General features: G+C 38.6%; 1 protein-coding gene across 5 annotated transcripts in view; it reads left to right on the plus strand.

Annotated features, from left to right (window-relative positions):
• DLG5 (discs large MAGUK scaffold protein 5) overlaps positions 1-23008 on the plus strand; it is a 98199-nt gene that overhangs the window by 11887 nt on the left and 63304 nt on the right. The window contains exon 1 of one of the 5 annotated variants that reach the window (XM_068197366.1): positions 7526-7595. The exons of the other annotated variants lie outside the window; for them this stretch is intronic. Coding sequence (XP_068053467.1) covers positions 7541-7595 — 55 coding nt within the window. The 5' untranslated portion in view covers positions 7526-7540. Of the gene's footprint in view, positions 1-7525; positions 7596-23008 lie in introns of those variants that run through there. 5 annotated transcript variants of the gene reach the window in all.

Consider the following 23008-nt stretch of genomic DNA (forward strand, 5'->3'; position numbering starts at 1 on the left):
GTAGGATATCTGACTTTATGGATTAGATTATGAGGCCTTGGCCTTGATTTAATTCTGAGTAGTGTCTAATGTAGATAGTGTCAGCATTGTATGTGATCTGGTTCAGAAAATAACCAAAAGTATACTTGATTTGCTTGATTTCAGCAGAACAATGTTAGCTTATGGAGTGGAGTCTCATTTGGCTGGCTAATCTCTGTTCTCCATTTTCTGCTGTCCTCACATGTTTTTCAGTTCACATGTGGTGTCTTCTGAAGACAGGCTTCTCATACTGAGTACTCAGTGTCTGTTCATGATGGTTGTTGTAGAGGACCTGTTATCTCTGTTACCTATGTGCTTTGTTGAAGATAAACCTGTGAGAAAGAGCCTACTAGGACAAATAACTCTGTATGACCTTGAGAGATCCTTATGTTAAGCACAGCTTTTTCAGTGGGACTCAAAAGTTTTAATTACATAAACCACAAATTTCTGATATTCGTGTTACAAACTTATTTTGGTTAATGAAGTTATTCTGAACATTTATAAATAAAGCCAATACATGATGTGGCATGTTGGAAAGGGGAAACGAATTGTCTGTGTCTGATGATTGGATTGCAGGGTACACCAGGGGCTAAGCATTTCCTGAAAGGTTTCTTGAAAGTCCTTGAAGAAATAAAATTTCTCTGGACTTCTCTTATTAGAGAACAGAAGTGAATTATGGAAGTTAGTATTTCTGCTCCAACAGGTTTTTTTGTGTTGTGTGGGTGTTTTAATAAGTGCATCTTAAATATGTATATCTGCAGCATTCAGAATGTAAAATTTGGGTTTGTCCAAGTGTTTATTCCTATCACAGATCTTGCTGAATTTACAGGGTTCTTTGTTAAAACACTTGAAAGAAAATGCTTTGTGGTGCTTTTATATCTTAATTTTATATCAACCTTGAGAAATTTACAGACTTCTTTCTAAACAGGAATTACCTGAAGGCTAGTTTTCAGTAAACATAGACTAGTTATCATAATGAAAACAATGAAATATATATAATTCTCCCTGTAATTGTTTTTTCAGATCAAGATTAGGATTTAAATAGAGTAACATGGAGTCTTACAAAGTTTCATTCTGTACACACTACAAGATATAGTGTGTATCTGTGTTTTTGTCTGGAAGTGGCATCATGGGGAAACAATGCCATTCTGAGTCTTCCAAACAGCTCTAGGTCTGTGTTCATTAAGAGTGAACCTGCTAAGGCTTAAGCTAAAAATGCTCATTTAATCTCAGTATAAAAACCAATTTCAGCTTGAAGTAATGCTCTTTAAAAATGGCACTCCAGAGAGAAGCTTTCTTTGCCAGCTGCCTTTATGATGGGTTTTTTTTCAGCCATTTTGTGGATGTCTAAGCTGAACATCTAACATTACTGATGGTAATTGCTCTGCATTAGTTTCCTAGTGCAAAAGTAAGGAATACACATCATGGAGGTAAATGTGAGAATATTCTTCATGGAATGATCATCGCTGAAGGACCTCTCTGCCACAGAGAAGAAGGAAAGGATGTGTATTCAGAGCAGGATGTGAATAATACATTGTTAATGAAGTATGAGGCAAGTGATTGCAAGGACTGCTTTCATGATGAAAATCAGGTGGAGTTCTCTAAGGGGGAAAAAAAATATATATATATACATATATATATATATATAGTGAGAAATTATATTTCAGGGCTTGCTTAAGCCCTGAATTTGTTAGCAGACCTAAGTGACCTTTCATGGGCTCAGGCTGTGGTGGGATTTAAGTGTTTTCAACTTGCCTTGCAAATCAGGTGTTTTGTGAGCTCAGGGTCAGAGATCACACCAGCCAGCCTGGGCTCAGGGTCTCTCAGCTTTGTGGCATGGGTGGAGTCATGATGATCTTTCTAGGGGTTCAGGGCTGAGATGTGGAGAAGATGGCTGAGAGAAGTGAGAGCAAACTTGCTGAACTTCTCTGCCAGCTGTGAGCTTTTCCTGGGTGCTTTGATACAAAGTTAGTTAAAATAGCTGAGATTGTCCTCATTAAAGAAGACAGAGAGAGAGAGGTTAGAATTTGCACAAAGAATTCTTTGCCACACATGATTAATGTTTAAAAAAGCTTTTTACTCACCACTACTGTTATAGCTGCCACTCTAGTAAAGTACATCTGGTTTTGGCGTATCATTTTGAACATGAAGGTCAGGATGTTTGTCGTCCAAGTCTTCGTCATGGTTGGATACTCAGTGATCCATAATTAAAAATGTGCATGACTACTCTTAATTCTTCTCTTCTTAAATTTGTCACTTCATGACCCTAGAGTTAAGAGTTTGAGTTTGAATGTTTTACCATTACATTGATTCCTTTCTCAATTCCTGTGTAAAACTCCTAAAGAAAACCCTTTGCAATGCATGGAAAGTGTGGCTGATTTCCCCAGTTTGGATGGAATAACTGTGGTAAAATGGTTAATGCAAATTTAATCTTTGCTGCTGCTGCTGCTTTCAGCTAAGCAAATGATTCATGTATTATGGTGGGATGTGAATTGACTGCATTATATGAAGATAAAATATTCTTTTTTTGCTATGCTCAAATGCTACTTGCACATCTTAAATGGGAACTTAATAACATTTAATATGTGTAATCTTAGTACTGTTTTCAGACACTCAACAGAAAACTGTTTGTAGGTTTGTGGTTAGTGAAAAATGCCAAACTACATGTCTTAATGCCTTGCTATTGGATATTCCTCTTCAATACTCTTGCTGTAAGAAACTGTAGTTAGTTACTTACAGAGATAGTTGAGTTCTAGTTGCTATACCATGTTTAGATGTAAGATTACAAAATTTATGTGCGAAGTTAATTCTTAGGTGATTGTTAGATGGATCACGATCTTACCTCTTATCTCAAAATTGACAAAAATTGTGAATTTCCATGAAGGCATGGGTTTTAGTGACAATAATGAGTTGAAGACTTCAGGAGAGATTTCCATCATTTGGAGGAAGCTAAGTTATGTATGAAACACCATGGCAGAGCAGAACATCTATTACAAAAAGAGAAGTGATGTGCCAAGGTACAATTTAATTTTTTTTTTTGAGAGAATTTAGGTTCAAAATAATTTTTTTTCAACAAAATAATTTTTTTTTCCAACAATTAATCTCTCTTTACAGGTTCAGAATGTTGGTAAAATAGAGTTTTACAGCTGGAGAGGTTTGAAGCAGAGAAGGGAGATGTTGATCCTGGAGGATAGAAATGAAGCTAGGAATGCAATACCTACTGCAGTGGTCTGTGAGACAGTGCAGCCTGCAGAAATGAGTGTGCAGTTGTAATTTTTTTCAGAATTAGTGCCTTAAAAAATACGATGCAAGCCCAAGCTAATATAAAAGTGCTGTGAGTATATCACAGTAGCTGTGCCTTCCTGGCATATTTTGATAAAAATAGCCTACCAAATACAAAGTAGAAATACAGGAAAGCCTGCAACCTCTCCCAGTGGCTTACTGCTGATGGACTTTGTAATTACATCTGTCTATCTCCATCTGTACCCTGCTTGGCTAGAGGCTGGATTTAAGGTTAATTGTATGATGGAGGATCCTGGCTTACAGCTATATCTTAATTAGAATTCACAATCCTCTTTACATAAAACGATCTGAAAACTCTTTTAGGAAAAAGCCCACTGATTATAGGGCAAATGAAAAGATTTTGATATTTATTTTTTTCATAATTTGTGAATAACTTAAGTATAGATAAATATATGCCCATGCCATCTGGTTTATTTCTCTCTTCATCTTACTCTTGGCTTCTGTCATCTTGCTTATTGCTCTTTGGCTTTTTAATTAAAGGAAAAAGCAGTAGCAATTACTTTTGTGATCACAGTAACATTTCAAAGGTTATTGAATACTATGAAAAATAGTGTTATTCTATGTTTTGAGATCTACTGCTGTTGAACATAGCTCTGATATGAACATACTAAATCCCTTTGACTTGGGTGTATAATAATCTAATTAGTGTAATTAATCCATTTTTATTCTGTAAAATAGAATGTTTTTCAGAAATATATGGTTCAGTTCTTGAACTACCATACAGAGATTGAACTATCCTTGGAAAGGCTGTTACATTTAACTTTTGTGTTCTGATGGTGTCCTGACTGAAATAGATCTGTTCCTAAAAGTTGTGGTTTGGAAGTGTTTAATTAAATGTGCTGGAATTAACAATGACAACATTCAAGGAGCTCTCAGGATGCAATTTGGTGAAAACAGAGAAAATTGTCTGTTTCAATGAGTTGTGTAAGAAGAAAAAAAGGAGGAAAATGCATGCTTATTTAATTTTGATTAATTTCATGTCAAGTGTTACAATGTAACTTTGGTGTTGGATATTTTTGTTTGTTTTGTTTGCTTCTTTTTTTTTCAACTTGTAAAGACAGTGGTTTGGTCCCTAGAGATTTTTCTTCAGCTGAAGTGAGTTTCAATAAGCTAACCTCTTAAGTCTTAAAAAAAAAAAAAAAAGAGGGGGAAGAAAAAAAGGAGGAAGTTCTTAAGATCTTCTTTAAACAGCATCACTTGAAGAATTCAGTTCAGTTTAATGAGGTGCATAAGCATATGCTCCTCTTTAGCAAGAGAACACTTTGTCTCTTGGGTTGTATTCAGATATTGCTGCTTGCATGAGTTAAGATGATTAAGTATGACCCTGATGTTGTTAAACCAGTGCCTGAGTTCCTGATACAATAATTTGCAAATAAAATTTGCTTTCTCGTAGTGTTGCATTCCAGTTTGGCAGCATTTGGAAGTTAAGTGCCGTAGCTTGGTGATTCCTTGCTGCTGTTGGATATCCTACAGGGAAATCATCTTAAATGGGAAAGGAGATGCTGGACTCAAGCAAAAGCATGAAGATATTTTTTTCAAACTTCAGGATTTCAGTGTTTTTATTTAAAACTTTTGTTAAGCGCCTGAATCATGGGATAATAATGTTTAAGGTCCTTTAAAAATTGGGAAACTGAAGTTACTTTTTACCCCAGACATAATGTATTTTGATAATACAAAATTAGGCAGATTTGTATACTGACTGTTGTCACTGTGAATCCCCAAGTACAGGATTGCATGAAGGTCTGCCACAAGGCTATGTAACTGTTCAGAGTACCTGACTCAAGCTCATCTCTGATTAGCAAGTGATCTTTTTTAGCCATACTGCTGGACCCATACTAAGAGTGAAGAAGGAAGAAATCTGTTCTGATATTTTTATTACTGCATCATCTATGAACTTTTCATCTTCATGTGACTTTTTGTGATTAAATGACTGGCACAGTATAGAGGTGTTGTGATCTTGACCCAGTTTTTTCTTGCTTCAGGTCTGTCTTAATTAGTTTGGCAAGCACATTTGGAACTGGTGGTTAAATGAGGAGAGTTGTGTCTTGGGGAGCAGCAGAACTGAGAGGGGAAATAGTCCTGTGACCAGCACCTTGGGATTGAGGTGGTGAGAAGGGCAGTGCAGTGTGGCGGGATAAATGGTGTTAATGCTGGTGGAGTCTTCAACAGAAGACAAAGCACAGCTGGATTTCTTTGTAAGGAGGTATCTCTTGAGTTTATGTTTGTACCATATGTACAGAATGGGCAAGCCTTAGTTTGTGCTGGCGTGTTGTACCTTATTGCTGTGGCCTGGGTGTCTGGCAATAGGGTGTGATTGTTGTCCTTGCTAATTACTCTGCAGCTGCTCCCTCCTTCACTCATCAATGTCTTGGTTAACTTGGTTACATGGTTCTTTAAGAGAAGGTAACACAGTATCTGTCCTTTGCAAACTAAAATTGTTATTTATATGTTTAAGTTAGCTCATCTCAAGATGTGCACTTTAATTTTGCAGTCAACTTTATACAGAAAAAAAAATGAAGCAGTGTTGCAGTCACTTGCCCAGATCTGGGGTCAGCCCGAAGGCTGGTTGCGCAAAGCCAGTAATACTGCTTTATAAAGGGGTTGGACTGCGGCGCTAAAATTCATCCGTGAGTGACCTCTGGGAACTCTGTAACTCTACACCCACACATCCTAATTGTCTGCTTAGGTCACAGCCAGCCTTTGATGTCCCACAGACCACGGTAGGGTACCGGGCCAACTGGTTCAGCTGCCGCCTGCTGCTGCCGGGGAACAAGAGCCCTTTGTTGTGCCCGGGCTGTGGCGCTGCCTGGGGACCGCCGAGCCGCCGGCTGCCTTGCGCGGCGCTGGAGCCGGCGCTCTGCCGTGCCCTTCCACCACCGGCACAAAGTCCGGCCGCTATTTGCAGGGTGGTCTGTTTGGTTTGGGCTGGGAAGGTGTCTGCTCCGTGCTCTGTGCACGGTTTGCAGTGCCTGAAATATGGCAGTAGTTTCTGGGCGAGTTAGCAGACTTCTCAGTTCGTGTTATTGCAGGAAATCTGCTTATGTTTTAGTTTATACCAGTGGTGTTTCTTGTAAAAGCTTACTAGAAAGTGGTTTGGGTTTCTTTGGTTAGTTAGTTGGGGTGGGGTTTTTGTTCTTTGTTTGTTTATTTCTTTGGAGAATTTTGTGGAGTTTTTTTTTTTTTGTTTGTTTGTTTGTTTATGGGGATTTTCCTCTATTTTTTGGTTGTTTTTGTTCTTTTCTGCTTCTCTTCAGCCGCTCTTGGGCAAAGGCTTCTACTAGTTTATAGTTAAAACTAATGCTGGAATGTCTTCTCCAGACTTGTGTTGATAAATGTTCTGCTATCGAGAATAAAATTTTAAACAGAAAAATGTTGATATATGCATATCGTCTCATGATTCCAAGTATTTGGAAAACCAAAAATCTGGGTGGGTAGAGATGTTGCTTTAAAAGAATATTGCCATGCCAGGAAGCATATGAAGTATTTTGAACCTGTATCTAAACTGATTAGCATGCAAGACATGAATTTGTGTTCCATTTATTCAGACACTGCTCTTAGAATTGTTAGTGCTGATTTTATAACTTCTTGCCACTTTAATATAAATTCATTCTGCAGCTTGACTAGCAGTGTTCCAGTAATTCTCGATTGTTGAGCATACAGAACTATACTTTCTTTAGCCCCCTCACACCACAGCATTAACTTATATTTTTAAATCACAGAGACTGAGCTCCATTGTTTGATCATAGTCATAGAATATATGTTGGTACATGTACGGTGCTTGGCAAAAGTAATATGCTTGCTTGTAATAACACTTCCTGTATACTTTTTTCATAGTTTCTTATTCCAACATTTTGTTTTCAAGCTTGCATTAACTTAAGCTTAAGGCTTATTTCATGTTAGGAGCTTGCTTACTGATCTCATTCATCCTGAAAGCAGTGCTGAAGAGGGCAACAAATACAATTATAGCTATAACATAGTAGAAATAAGGAAAATGAAGTGTTATGCAGGCAGCACCTGAAACCAGGTGATAATGACTATGGTTATTAAGCAAACTTGTCTGTCTTTAATCAGAGACCTGTTTGTGGAACACGGATTTGATGAGGAAGACAATAACAACGTGATAATGACAAAGCTTAGCTGGGTTGGGAGGATTTGGGAGCAGCATATATGAGATACTGTCTGTACAATCAACCTGTAATCTTTAGAGTTGAGAAGGAAGATGAGTTGGAAGAGAGCAGAAGCAGAAATGCATTACTGTAAAGCTTCTCTGAAAGGTATGGGAAAGTTGAGTGGTTGCATTGGTGTTGAGTATCTTTATGGGCTCTTTGTCAGTATTCCTCTGACTTTCTGCTTGGTTTTGGAAAGGAAATGGTTAAAGGTTGTGAAAGATTTGGAGTACTGTTTCTTTTTTCCTTTTGTAATTCCTTTGTTACTCTTCTCCTTTTCTGAGGGATTGAATTTTCAAAGCATTGATCTGTGGTTAGATGAACAGTGAATAGTTTTATTTCAGCCATTCCTTTGAGTAAGTTGGCTGTAAAATACAGCAAGTTGCTGTTTACAAGCAGAAACTAATGGAAATAAATTGCCAAAATTCCTTTAAAGAAGGAGAAATATTTTGACTGGGAAATCAAAGTCGAATATTGAATCCAGCTTTTACTTTATAAGGTTCATGCTAAGAATTGTGCAGCATGAAGAAGTGAAATATTCTGTGGCCAAAATCGGAGTTTTCTAGTGGTTTGATTGTGGTAGTGTCGAAACCTACTTCCGTCTTTCAGTGTTTAGCAGCATGGGAAGCTCTTCAGCTGAAGTCCCAATAACCTAGGCTTCCTGTGTTTGTGGGGAGACTGATTAAAAGCAAAATGTGGGGGAAGAGAATTATTTTTTTTCTTTCCAAGACAAGTATTTGTGTCTTTGTTGTACATCCCAACCCAGGATGTATATTCTGTAGTCATATATGTGCTGTGAAGTAATTTCCCCTTGAACCACGTTACCTTTTTAGTTTTGTATAGAACCTGTAGCAACAGGATTTCAGGTCTTATGTGGGTTCCCAGGCAGTCAGCTTTCCTAGAGACAAACTAAGTGATTTCTGGTAACAGGTTGCCAGTAGCTAAAATGGCATGTCAAAAAAATTTCAAGCATGTCATTGGTCTGCATGTGTCATATAGAATTTGATAGAAGGGAAGGGTCCTTGTAAGTGTGATGTTGAAGTCATGAGTGTGCAAGTGTGATGTATCAATTTATACCTTCCTCCATTTATAATCATGTATATAGGGTATAGTCTTACCAGCAGGTGAGGCTGGAAAATGAAAGCATTGCTACCCTGGCTTTGAAGACATCAGGGTTTTCTGTAAGTGACTTGTATGTAAACAGAGGTATTGCGAGTCACTATCCTCAGACATCGTGTTTTCATTTCTGTATCATCATTCCTACACCCTTGATTATTTTATTCCTTGTCTTACAATCTTGTGGAACTTTTCCTGGAAATCCCATGGCAGAGTTTGTATTGGCAGTGTATGTAAGGAAATCTTGAGCTTGCAGCTGCAGAATCAGGTGGAAATTGCTGTGTTTTGGACATTCTACAGCCTATATTTTAGATGAAGTGAGGGCTATAGCTTTTGCTGTGGAAGTTAATTTATTGGCACAGTGTTGGTTCTGCACAGTGTGTGTCAAATGGGACATGGCTGAAATCATCAATTCTGAAGCTTGCCTGGCTCTTCTAGAAGACCTGGTGTATTGAAGGCATAAGTGGGGCTGCAGTTCAGAGCTGTTGGTTTTTTTATGAAACTGTCATTCATAACTGAACTTATTTTTTAAAAAATACGTTATTGCTTAGAAAAGTGAGATGTGTAGTTGATGTTGAAACACTTTCCAGAGTTTTTTGTACCTATATATACACACACAGGATCCTAGACACATCTGAAATGTACACCACTGCAAGACATTTTGACAAAGGACATTATGCTTTTAGTAGATGTATGAAGCTGAAATATTACCCGTTCTCAGTTCTTTAACTGGTGCAATAATTACTGTTGTATTTCAGTAGTGAGAACAGATTTCAAAATGAGCAAGTTGCAATAAAGTAACAAGGTTCAAAGTTTTGGAAACATGAGTAGCATTTCATTCTGCATATTAGCTTCTTATTCCACACCAAACAAAAAAGTCACTAAGGATGAAAATAAGCATTAGATGGTGAACAGCAGTTGTCTTCTCCTGGTGCTTTGCCAAAGCTCAGCTTCTGAGGAACCTATTTCTCCTGCAAGTTATAAAGAGATGTTCTGTCTGTTTTGATGAAAAATAAACAGAATGGGGATCTCTGTCACCTTGGTGACAGGTCAGCAGCTTTTTCAGTCTGCAGGGAAATGCAGGGACAGAGTTAATGTGCCTTTACTGTTTGCTTCACTGACATAGAACTTAATTTATGTGAGACATGCAATTTGTGTGAGAAGTAATTTTTTTTTTCCTGTGTTTTGCATTAGAGCATTTGTTGTTTGAGCAGAAACAGGAATATTGAGACAAATGAGCATGGGCTCCAGCTGTAGATCAGGTTTCTCTAGGTTCTCAATTTCATCCCTTTGTCCAGCAATTTAAAAGCACTCTTCAACATCCTTCTCAGAAAATTTTTGCAACATTCCTCTGTTCAGACAATAAGCAGAATATTATTTGCCTGCCTTTTTAACAACCACAATACTGCCATACTGGAGCTTCTGTCTTGGTAACATGAGTGGGTTTTATCATTCTAGTTTTCCTTGTGTGTACAAGCCATGCTGACAGATATTCTGCTGTTCACAACTAAGCACAGAAGCAACAGGACTTCTTAAAACAAAAAGTTGTGGTTTGTTCTTTAGGGCTTCTGGGTCATGAATCTCATTCCTCTTAAAAAACACTGATAGAGCTTTAATGTTGCTTGACTAGACCCATAGAGAACGTATGCATGCTACATTGCAACTGTAGGCAGTTCTATCTAGGATATTCTGTTGAGTTTGCTGGAGGTTTTTTAGTAGAAAAAAGTCAATGTGCTAGCATTAATTTTTGGTTTTAAAATTGGTGTTTTATTGTTTAGGTGTTAACATAATTTAGCTTACTACCAAACTACATGAAAAATGTGTCAACCGTGTAAAGATTTATCGTGCCTTACATGACTGTGATTTGGTTTTTGGATTTTCCTTATACTATACCTGCTTCTTGTTGTGGGTGTATGAAGTTGGGAGCTGTGTTTCAGGCTGCACTGTCACAATGAGATCAGTGATTACAGTGGCAGGAGAGCTTGTGTGCCTCAACACAGTTCAGAGTGCAGTCGAGAAAACTTCCCTACTTATCTCTCCTGCCCTTGTTCTTTGCTTTATTTTCACTTCATGCCATCTGTGCTTAGACCTTCCATTCACAGGGACACAGGAGGTGTCAAGTGCCTGGAAGTTTGGCATAGGAAGCAAAACACTAAAGAATGTGTTAACATTGGCATTACTCCTTGATAGGTGAACATTTGCTTTCACACCACAGCATTTTCTCCAGACCTATTCCTGCTATTAATTAGCATGTAGTACTGCAAATATCCTATTCCCCATTCTTTTTCATCATCTTTTTCTATGCCTGTGCCACTTACTAAAATGCAGTGGTTTATGGAAAACCACTAGAGAACAGGCTGAGCTACTATGAGTGGTTCTGTTTCTCAGAAAGCTTTCTGCTTCCTGTTAATTTTGCGAAAAATACACTTTAATTTAACAGTTGTTAAGGTTGATTTCTGTTCTCTTTGTGTTGAATATTGCTGGCTAAAACTTCAGGCTGCTGGAACCCCATCTGTTATCTTTCTTCTTTATTTTCATTGTTTGTGGGAAGAACAATACATGTATAGTCTATGGGCATAGTGTGTTTTAACGAATTTTAATCTGAAATTTTAAAACCAGTAATAATGCTTTCAGTCATCACTAGATCCCTATTCATGCTCTTATAAATGTAGGCTACAGCACTTAGCATAAGATACTGTTGATCTTGAGTTCAGGTATAGAGGTTGGAATTTCTTTTTAACAGTTCATAATTTTGGGAAGGTAAGCCTAAGCATAATCTTGCTCCTGTGTATCAACAGTGACACTCTTAATTATTTCTTAAATTTAGTTTAAAAAAAATGAATCAAGCCACCTTATTCTGTGCCAAGGCTTGCAACAGAAAATTGTCATTTGTTCCAAGTGACATGTGCTTGTTTAACTCATAACACAGAAAAACTACCTTGGTAAATTGAATTAAATATGCAATCCACCTGTCTTTGTGCTACCTCTTGTTGCCAATTAAGACTTCAATTTTTTTCTGCTTAATGAACGTACATCCTCCAGATACAGTATTCTATATTAAAAAAAAACTCAAAAAAAAAAAAACCCAAAAGTTTGCAAGTGTTTTCCTTGTTTTCCTTACCTCATTTCTTGAAAAGTAGAAGATATAGGCATGATTTCTGGTTTTTAAAATAGAATACTAGATTTCTGGGTAGGAAATGGATATTGATGAGGTGATGGGTGTTTTGTAAGATTATCATATGTAAGTTGGACTGTTTGCTTTCAGAATACAGCTTTTCATTCTCTTCTCCAAAAATATAAATCATAAGAGCTCCCTCTCCGCACAATAATGAAGCTTCTTACCTTTTTCATGCTAAGACAAAAATTTAAAAGTGGGAAAATTATAAAGGTTGGCTTCAGTAAGACAATCAAGAGTGTCTCAGAAAGCAGTGAAAGACGATGATGAAAAGCTAGGAGAGATTTGTTTTGTACAGGGGTCAGCATGTTCCTTAGGGCTCTGATTTCTACCAGTAGGGGGAACATCTTGTGTGATTGTTGCTTTCCATTGTCCTAATGGACCAAGAATAACTTTGCTGGTGCAGTTTGGATTTCCTTATCTTGTTTCTACTGGTTCTAGTTGTTGGGTTGTTTTCCCCTCCAGTAGAAGGGGAAAGCTTTGCAAGATCCACTGTACTTTTGAAAACACTAAGCAAACTCTAGTGCCTCTCTAGATCTGCCAGTAAAACATAATGGTTGTTTTGTGTATAGTCTTTCAGTTTGAATGTTTATCTCCACAATTTCTTTGAATAATTTTGTGTCTTATGTTCTCTTTAGCTGTCCATTATCACTGCTATTTATTTGCTGGATATTGCTTTTATTTGTATCTGCTCTTACTTTGTGTAGGTGATAAATGTGCAGCTGTGTTTCTGTGTGTGACAAAGCATCCCAAGTCCCAATCTGCCAACACTTTGTTTCTGACGAATTCTGGCCAGAGAGCACTACTGGACATGCCGGCATGAATCAGTGAATGATCATTTAATCTGTGCAAATGCTTGTCCTTTTTTGCTCGAGCTGAGGAACCGGGCAGGTGACATTTTAAAAACACATAAGTTGTGACGAGAATCATCCTGCCTTGAAAACCAGATGATGCTGGTCTACTGTGCCTAAATGTCAAGTGATTAATAATAGTGGTTAGTATTTGCATTTCTAGGGATGATTACAGGAGTTCAGCCTAAAAGTAGCAGGAGGGAGTTAAGTTCTGTAACTGGGCAGTGCTTGTTCTGACTTGTTCAAAACAACATACTTCCCTGATAACAGATTTTTAATGAAGGGCCATGGTAGCTGAGATATTCAGAGTTTAGTTTTTCAAAACTTTCCTGATGACTTCTTTTTGCTGTCTTGATGCATCACCAAGGAGCACTCAAAATTGTGATTTTTGATGGGCAAACTTCTTAATGTAGAATGAACAGGTTCCAGATGTTCTTATATACAAACTGAGCTCAGTTTTGAATTGTAAAGTTCCTTGTATTCCTGGGAGGGTGTTTCTGCCCAGTGTGTCTTGGATAGTTGCAAATATTGATCAGCTCCTGGGTTTTATGTATTTTTTATTTTATTTTCCTATTGGCCTACCCAAAGGTAACAACTTCCTTGTATTGCTTATTATATTATAGGACTCTGACACTTGGAATTGTTAATAGTGCAGGGGACTGAGACAGGAGCTCTGTTTGGGTGGGTGAAGAGGGCTTGTGTCAGGTTTTATTAGTTGGTTTTCTCTAGTCTTAATGTACATTTGTGCATTGAGACTCTTCCCTCTGATAATCTGTCTAGAGAATGGAAAAAAGCATGCTTTATGAAGCTGAAAGATAAATAAATGTGGCCAGTCTCAAACTCTCACCTGTCACAATACGTAACTGGATATGTACAGAGAACATGCAAAAAAATAGGAGTGTTCATGGGATTAAATCTTTCTGGTTCATCCCATTGTCCTCATACTGAAGATAGTAGCATGTAGGTAATATGACTTTGCTCTTGATCAAAAAAGTCTGAGCCTCTGTGAAGTTGTAAATATTTCCTCTGTCTGGAAACAAGTTGTTGGGTGTTGGGCTTTTTCTGTTTGGTTGGTTTATTTTACTTTCAAGATCTCTCCAGTGGCTTGGATTTCTTTTCCCTCACTTATTTCAATTATCTTAATTCTGTGCTTTTTTTTTTTTAAGTAATGATTTATTAAGTCCTTTTGGAAGGATCTCTGCATTTTAAATAAAACAGAATCAGCACAAGCATCTTTAATTAAAAAGCAAATTTAGCCCTTAAGTGAAAAGTTGCAGGATGTATTTTCCCATCAGGATAAAGGGTAGCAAGGAAGGGAAAGCAATGATTTAAATAGCTACATGCTATCAATCTTCTTTTCAGTTGAAGAATTTAAATTTTCTTTGAAGTTTTCCTGTGATGTTATTTGTGAAAGAAAAGAGATAGTTATATGCTTTTGTACAAATTAAAGCCCTTTTGGGATTTGTTGCATTGTGGATTTTGAAATGTGAACTACTTTCTAATGGATCCAAACTAATAATCACAGTTGTTTTTGACATATCTTCTAATGTACTCTAAATGTCGATTTTTTGGGAAGATATTATCCAAGCAGAAAGAAGATGTAGTGATGAAGATTCCAATGAGGAATTTGTGGTTTATAGCACTCTTAGGAAAGATGAAACTGTGGGGCTGAGCTCCAGTCATCTGTTTGCTTTTACATACTTCTGTTTACACAATTAGACTACCTTCTTTTTTTTTTCCTACTTTGTATTCTTAACATTAAAATAGTGCAGCAACATATGAATAGGTGGATTTGGAAAAATTGTGATTTAATATAACCCACTTGTTTGTAATTTAACTATCTTGAATATTCTTGACTTACCTAATGGCAATGTAGAATAAGAATATCTCTAACAGCAGCAGTACTATGAGAGAATAAAGAAAAAAGTGGTGAAAATACCTTGTAGAGAAAAGTTGCAGTATCAAAGATGCCTGTGCTTCATGACAGGAGATTTTAATCCTGTGATAAACAGTGATCCTTCTCAAACCATATCTTCTTTGTCATTTCCTAAGCAGTTTTTCATGTTACAGAGCAGTTGAATTTGGTCTTCATTGTAATGTCGTTCAAATATTTGGTGGTTGTGGGTGCAGTAGCACTGTAATTCATCCCACTTCAGGCTTTAGGAGGGTTTTGTTTAGGGGGAAGCCTTTTCTTAATTTATAGGACTTGGTTTTGATTATAGTTTAGTTACTGTTTAACTGTATGTCAGTGTTTCATGCTGGAAATTGGGCATGTGAGGAAAACAGTGGATGCAATGAATGTTTACCTTTCTTTTCCTTAAACTCATTACCATTCTTCTCATGTTTTTTCTGTCCTCTGCACATCCTTGACATCACTATTCTCATAGCTGTTGTTGAAATGGGAAGCACAATGGAACACTTGATCCTGATGGCAGCTGGTCTTATTGACGCCATCTCCTTTACAAAAATCCCCAATATCTACAGAACTTGTTCAAGGAAAAAGATGTAAAGAAAACCAGTATTCTGAAGAGAGAGGTGTCAAAGCCAGCCATGAAGCCTGCACAGCAAAGCCCGTTCAAGGCTACTTTGGAGACACATATTTACTGCCTCATCTATTGCTGGTGTGGAATCAGTGCAATGTGGATGTTTATTTGGTTAGATGAAGAGGTTGCAAAGTGTTGCAGTCTGCTATGCCCAACCACCTGGCATGTTCATTGAGGGCATGTTTGTGCTTCCATCAGTACGTAAACCTGAATGTTTCAACTGTCCCCGCTCAATCTTCATGGCTGACAAGTGTTGCTGGTGGGGAGGCAGCATCTTAATTTGCTCCTCTGCTCCGAAATGACGATGAGATGGTTAAGGAGAAACCACACCTTTCTGATGGGCAGCTGACTTCCCAGTCACAACAGGCCTTGACTTATTGTCTTAGTCACCTCTCTTGGGTGAGAGGCCACTCTTTCTCCCCACAACAGCTCTGACTTCTGCTGTTCGATATGCCATGTTCTACTTCTTATGTGTTGTTGTCCTACCTGCCTTCCTGTCACTGTCATAATGGACTAAGGCATTATATTTGCATGCTGGACATCAAGTGCATTTGCTGAGTTTTTGGCATGTCTCTCTTCCACAGACTCCACAGAAGTCAACTGCACTCCATATACCTTAGTGTGTGCTGCCATGTAATGCTGATGCTACGGCTTCCTGTCCGAGTGTGATTTCAGGCTTTTGTCAGTACACTGTCAGTGCATTAAGCTTTAGGACTTTTTCTAGAACTGCTAGAGCCAATAGCATTTGGCTGTCTGTATTGCAGGCATTGCCACTCCTTTCTCCCCTGCACCCTTAAAATTGCTCTTTCAGTGAAAATTTGGATTCCGAAAATCTTCCCCTTAGTAAGATTTGCCTGCCTGTCACTAGAACCTCAAGTTCCCACCTATTGCTTGTACACACACTGCAACTGATTGCTTGGTAACCTAGACCTGTTGGTTTAAAAGGTCCTAAGTAAGTCTTTAGCTACTAGGTGACTTGCTACACTTGCAGCAGTTACAGTTGCTTTCTCCCAAAATAATAACTGCAAAAAAGCTGAAGGGCCAATCTAGCATGTTGATAACCTTGCTATGTAAGAAAACTCCTCTCTAGACACTCAAATGGATTTAGTCTTCAAACAGGGTCTTGTCATTAATAAGCCTCTAGGAATATCTGTGTCTAAGCAAGGAAACTTCTTTGGCATTGCAAAGCACCACGTGGCTGCCTCCTCACTCTGCACAGCAGAGCCTGAGAACATGGTCTCCTTGTCCTGCCATGACTGAGAGAAAAGGAAAAGTAGCAGCAGTTGTGTCCTCCAGAGCAGAGGCAAAATCTGGGAATTCAAACTATAATTGCTTCCAGATGTGTTCCTTTTTTCCAGCATTCTCTGCTCTTAGCTCACAGGTAGAGTAAGCCTTTGTATGCTTGAGCACACTGGTGCTTGGGGGAAGATGGCTTTCTGTTCTGTTTAGTTACATGTGTTACTTTTGCCTTTAGGAAGCTTAAGCACGATTTTTCTGTGTATTCCTTGTGTGTGTTTCATGGTTTGACACTGGTGCGATGCCAGTGCCCCATGAAAATGCACTTTTCTAAATAATTGCTGTGATCAGGAACAGAGCAGAGCAGGCCCAAGCTTAATAACAAAGAAAAGAACTTTAATTATTAAACTACTACTACTATAAAAACTACAAACACTAAATCCTGGATGAAGACCTTCCAAAACACCCCTCCTCTTCCCACCTAATTTCCAAACAAACTCAACAGTGAGACACCATCCAGGATCCTGATCAAGTTGCTACCCTTCAGATAATCAAATACTCAATCTTTCAAGGGAGACAGGAGTCTCTCCTGTGCCACAGACCCTCCAGGAAACACAGTTGCCACCCTTGTGTTTCCATGTCACACATGGCAACCGCCCGGAGAAAATCTGCCATGGTGACACTCTCTTTTCCATGTCACAGTGCTCTCACCACCGTGCATGGACAGACTGCTCATAGGGGTCCTTTAAGGATGTTTTGCCATGGACCAAAAGAGACAACAGTTCAGTTTCTCATTTTGGGACTACAGTCCCCCCCATTTTCCCCTGGGGCCGAGGGTCTAAGAACAGAGATCTTCTTCTCCTCTTCTTCTTCCTTGAAGACAGAGGGCCTCTCCACCCCTTCAACTCTCCTTTGTTCTCTCCACTCCTCTGTTGGTAATCACTGAATCAAGTCTCTTGGCTCACCAGTGCATCCCCCTAAGTGCAGCCTCTGTCAGGAGAATTTGGTTCAGCCTATGGCTAACAAGAAAAGTCCAGCCACAAGCCACTCCATCATTTCCTTCCACTCCAAAATTTAATCTTCCATCATCTCGGATCCCAGACTGTCTCTCTTCTACTTCAAATCAAGGAGGAGTAATATTTTACAAGGCCTTCATTTCTCAGGAAAGGGTTAAAAGTTCAGACTCCCTGGACGGCTGAAATCTCTGCCCAGCAGCCGATTCCCAAGGCCAAGACTGGGCACCTTCCCCCCCGCCCCTTCTCCTCCGCGCCGGCAAAGTTACGTCTGGACTCACTGTCTCTTCCCTCTGGGGGGGACGACAAAGGCATCTCTGCTTCTCTCCACCCTTCTGTCCACAGGAGCTGGCTCGGTTCCAGTCCTTCTACCCCTCGGCTCACCTCGACCATGCCTCATGGCTTCCCCTCCCCCACCCAGCCCCATGGCTGGGCAGGGGAGATCTGCACAGCACCCTGACCGGAACCAAAGAGAGCGAGCTCTTGGGAGTTCTTGCTTTTAACCCCCTGTGTTCTCAGAGGCGTATCCCTATCTTCAGTGGTCACTTCACGTGCCAATATCCAAACTTGACCACTGATTGGTTTGACCCAACTTCCTGAAAAAATCACTTCCATGTCAAACCACGCCACTCCACCCTTTGCCTCTGAGAACACACATTTCTAAAATTATATCAAAATTATATCCAACACACTTCTACATAAAACAATAATCTACACTAACCTTCTACTTTTGAATTTTCCCTATCTCTCTACCTTATAACTTAATACATGCTTTGCTCTTATTCCTCTTTGATCCCGTCTCACAGTCTTCATCTTATAATCATCTTATCTTGCCCAGAACTCGATTTCCCGGTCAGGGAACCAAAAATGTCAAGGAGAGATCTGCTCACACACAACCTAGCAGTGCCTGTGCCAGTGGACAAGGTTATCAGGCTGTTACTGTCCCATCACAGCCGAAGGTTACCTCTGGTGAGGGATGGGAAGTTCTTGTGGGTGGTGCAGCTGTAACCAGAAGAGGCATGTAGTTCATGCCTGGGGATTACTGCAACAAACTATTTTTGTAAATAATTCTTAGGTGATAGACTCCTGTAATAATCACTCAGTACAGGAGAGCAATTAAGGACATACTTAGTTGTGTTGTTTGAATGAGAGTATAGGTGTGGTTTCTTTTTTTCTATCTGTGTGTTTGTCTTTGGAAAAAGTACAGTCTGTGGATCAAATATATTCTTAATTGATACTGTTACTTTCTCCTCTCTGTCTTCTGAGATCATAGCAGTGCTTGGAACTTGCAAGAGTTGTCTGGTTAAGCTATTAGCTTTGTGAAAACGGATAGATTTCTGGAAAGATCCTGTATAGATGCACACAGAATGATTGCTCCAATCTGTCTGGGTTTAGAGAAGGGTCTTGGTCACTTTGCCATGGATTTGACATTTCCTTTGTCTGTGGTTTTTGGTGTGTACAAGTAGCATTCACACAGTTCTGATGACCTTCCTGTACTTGCAGATGTCCTGAAAAGGACTTGGGCCTGAAGTCTGTAGCTAACAAGGACTGACATCTCTTCTGCTGAGCAGAGTCTTGTACTTTGTGCCTACAGAATAAATGTGCATGTATTTAATATGGAATTAGTGCTGGCAGTAGGATTTCCTGATCTACAGCACTAGGAGGGGAAAAAGCTGTGGTTTTTATTCTTCCTTACTTTTGCTGTCTTAAATTAGGTTGAATGTCAAGGAATAAAATTAACTTGCCAACGTGACAAGATTTAAATTAAATTAATGAGCTTAGATGTATCTTTTCTCTTAGCCTTTAAAGTAACAACTGCTGTAAACAGAGACAGAAGCTTGGGTATAAGTGCTCTTCTGTATGAAAGTGTGTATAGATTTTTCCATTGTGACAACACAACAAAGTTGAGTTTACAGCCCTTCTGTTACATACGTTAATGAAACCATCTTGGGACATTTTTTCTCCTTGTTTTTTTCTGAGTGAGGGTTGAATATTAAAGCATGCTATGAAGAGCTATATAAGGAGAGTTCATTTTTTTAGGGCTTAGCTGGGGAGTATGTATCTCCTTTCAAGGTTGCAAGGGAGTTTCTTGAGCATTTTGCCAGATTTCACACCCAGTAACATGAACCACTCATTTGAGAGATGCATGAGTTGGAAAAGTCGAATCTCCCAACATGACTCTTAATTTCAAAGGAGGCACATTTAGTAGTGACTCCCACACAGTCCAAATTTGACTGGTTGTGTTGATGCATCTCTTGTGGTCCTGAGAGCAGTAGATGTGAACTGGTTTGTAACTTGTAGCAAAATGAGGATTCCAGACTAGAAACAACAGGCTCATATGAGGAGGCATTGTGTAACTTCCTCAGTCATTTGCTGGTTTGGTGCTTCAATAGTAATGGTCTGCCTTCTGAGAAGAGCATTACAACTACTTTGTTCTGGTTCTTGTTAGAAAAAGAAGTTTGGCCCATGTCAATGTGCTAGGGTTGTAGAAATCAGGATATTCAGAGAAGATAGATAGCTTTATAAGATTAAATTATACTCAGGTGAGTTTAGAAAAGGTAGATAGTATCAGGAGAGGGTAAAAAAGCCTTTTTTTATTATGTTTTAGCATTTTTTTCTTTATTTTTTCCTTTGGCTTATCATACATACTCCAGCAAACAACTGAAATGTTCCTGATAGCTAGAAGGAAGGAAAAATGGATACCTTTGCCTTTTTACCAGTGAAGTGGATTCCTCAGAATACATTAATGGGAATTATTAAAGCATCTGTGTTAAAAATAATCATAAAAATATCTGTAGTTGTTTGATAAGATAGTCAGCTGTAATGCCACATCATGTTTTAGAACAGAAGACAGCACTGCTGCATTGATAATAAGCTGCATAACCTGTGCAATCCACATGAGCTGAAATAGAGGATAATTTGTTTCACCTACCTGCACTGCATTTTTACTAAAACTTGATTTTATATGCAAATTTTCCCCATCTGTACTAAATAGTGAGGTTGAAGAATTCATAATCAGTTATTCTTTTCTCTGCCTTTTGTGCATGGGACTATAAAAGTAAATATTTCTCATGTTCAGATGTTGCTAAGAAAATAGGAATTGTACGGGTATTTGTCTAGCATTGTTTTTAATAGCTGAAGATCTGATGCTGTACTGACTGACAACTAGGAACTGAATTCAGGGCATCTTTAGTGCAGGCAGGTTACTTATTTTTTTAATCTAGGCCTTAACATAAGTTGTCATATTAAATCATAATTATCACTTAAATCTGACTTTAGGTTCATTTTTACTAAATGTTTCAGAGAAAGGTGCCCCAGTCCTTTTTCTTGTGTAGAATCTTCTGTCCTTAACAGGAGTGTATTTTTAATCACTTAGAATTCAAGATTGACTTAAACAATAAAGCATCTATATTTTCACAAACAGCTCTTTTAATATTAATATCTAAATATCTCATTAACACCTTGTTATAAAAAGTTTTTTTTTCTATTGAAAAGGAAAATAAACTTTTTGACCCTCACCATTTCTGTAAAACTGTTCCAGACCGAGCTATTTGGGAAATAAAAAAAGATGGGTTTTTAGCTGCTTAATTATTTAAAAAGCCATTTCATGTTCATTTAGTTTTCATGGTGTCCTAAAAATAGCTATGCAGAATAAATAACAAAGCCGTGCTTGAAAGCGGACAGGGAAGAAATAGCAAACTTTTGGTGAGATGGCATCTACCTTTATTTGACCTTTACTGCTAAGTTTGTACCTTTGTTCTTGGAGTTGCTCGTATCCTTCAAGGTAAATGACTGTGAAACATCTGAAGTGTGACACAGATCAAGCAAATACCCAACTGAAGGTTTTGTATGAGATCAGAATTTAGTGTCTGAATTTCACACAACTTGCAAGCAGTGACCTTGTCTTGTGGTTTGTGACAAACCTGGCTGCACAGGCTGCCAAGGAAAGAATAGCTTCAGAGACAGAGCATGGCAGATCCATGTGGTCTTGAGCTCCTTGGGCAGTTTTGTTTTTGTAAAGGCAAAGGGAATATTGAATTCTGGGTCCTTTCCAGTTGTAATCAAACAACTGCTCCCCCCAGCATGTAGGAGTCCTGCCAATGTTGGTTTGGTTTGGTGCATGGGGATGTGGATAAAGCAATGTTTGTTGTGCTGCCCTCTCATCCAGTGCATTGGATTTCTGTCAGAAAAATCATTTGCTGACAATAAGTTGAATCAGCTGGCAGTCACTGCACTGCAAAGGGAGGTGGGAGGAGGAGCAGAATTCAATTAACAATGGAAATTTGCAGCTGCGGAGCATGGAGGGTTGTTTAACATTATCCTTAAACACAGAGAAGTAGCAAAAGAAATTTGTACAGGCAAAGCTTCTTTCAGTCTCAGTCCTACAATAAGTGAAGTGTTCCTAGTTAGAAATTGTGCCTAATTTAGGAGTCAAACATACTGCAGATCTATATGCCAGCTCTAAAGATGGATGGATGACCTACCAAGAGCTGTGCAGCCAAGATCTGAGCACTCCCCATCTTGTGGCATAAAACACCTCATGCTCCTTGAATAAACCCCCGTGTTCTTCGCACACAGAAGCAGGTTCAGTATACTTGTCTCTGTGGCCCTGTGCTGAGGGTGTTTATCTGAGAGAGGAACTATTGCGATACAGTTTAGTTCATGTAATGAAGCCTGGAAGATGAAATAGCCTTCTTTGAGTCAAATTGTAGATAAGGGCAGGGGGGGAATAATTAGAGGATTGAAAGTCTATGTGCAATGAATCTTGCAAGCGTGAATCCCTGTCCTTTCTTTGGCCACTCCAGTCCTGTTGGATACACCGTGCTTTAGAGCTATGAGCAGAGCCTGTGTATTTGTATGGAGGAGGATGAGAAGTTTCTATGTAGTACTGGCAGTTGACAGTTTATTTCTCTTAATCTGAACGCTATTTTTTCTCACAAGTCATTCAGTAATATCCCAGAAGATATCATACTTGATCCTTTGTACTACTTTCTTAGAGAAGGTGCCAAGTGCAAGCTTGTTTTGGAGACATTATTTGAAGATGAGCTGATTTAGCTTTTTTTAGTTTCTCCGTTAAGAACAGGTAATGTCCAGTGTTATGTAGTGTTACACAATTCAGTAGTTAGATAGAAGAGAGAAATGTTCTGTTTTCATTTTGTATGACTAGTTTAATTCCACCAGTCATGATTTGATACTGCTGATGAGGATATTGCTGGTTTAGACAGTTGCTGTCTTCTCAGAATGTGTAACTCTTCTCTGTTTTTTTTTCCATTCTGTTTTTTTCCCACTTTCCTCCATTGTTGTTTTTCTCAGCAAGAAAAATACATATCACTCTTTCTGTGTGGCTATTGTGTGAAAGATGAAGGCAAACTGGAGCACAGTTCTTTGTTGTCCCTGGAGGTGGCTTCCACACTTAAGCAACAAGTTCCTTTCCCAAATTTGCAAGTTCTTAAGTGACCTTCCTGTAATCTGATTAATAAAGACAGTAATAACTTTAAGAAATTTGTCTTGCTCTAGTTGTTGAAAATAGAAGGAAATGAGATTCTTAAGGTTCTCAAGTATATACTGTAGCAGTTTCTAAATCCCT

Source organism: Anomalospiza imberbis, chromosome 8 (assembly GCF_031753505.1).
Source record: "Anomalospiza imberbis isolate Cuckoo-Finch-1a 21T00152 chromosome 8, ASM3175350v1, whole genome shotgun sequence".
Lineage (NCBI taxonomy): Eukaryota > Metazoa > Chordata > Aves > Passeriformes > Viduidae > Anomalospiza > Anomalospiza imberbis.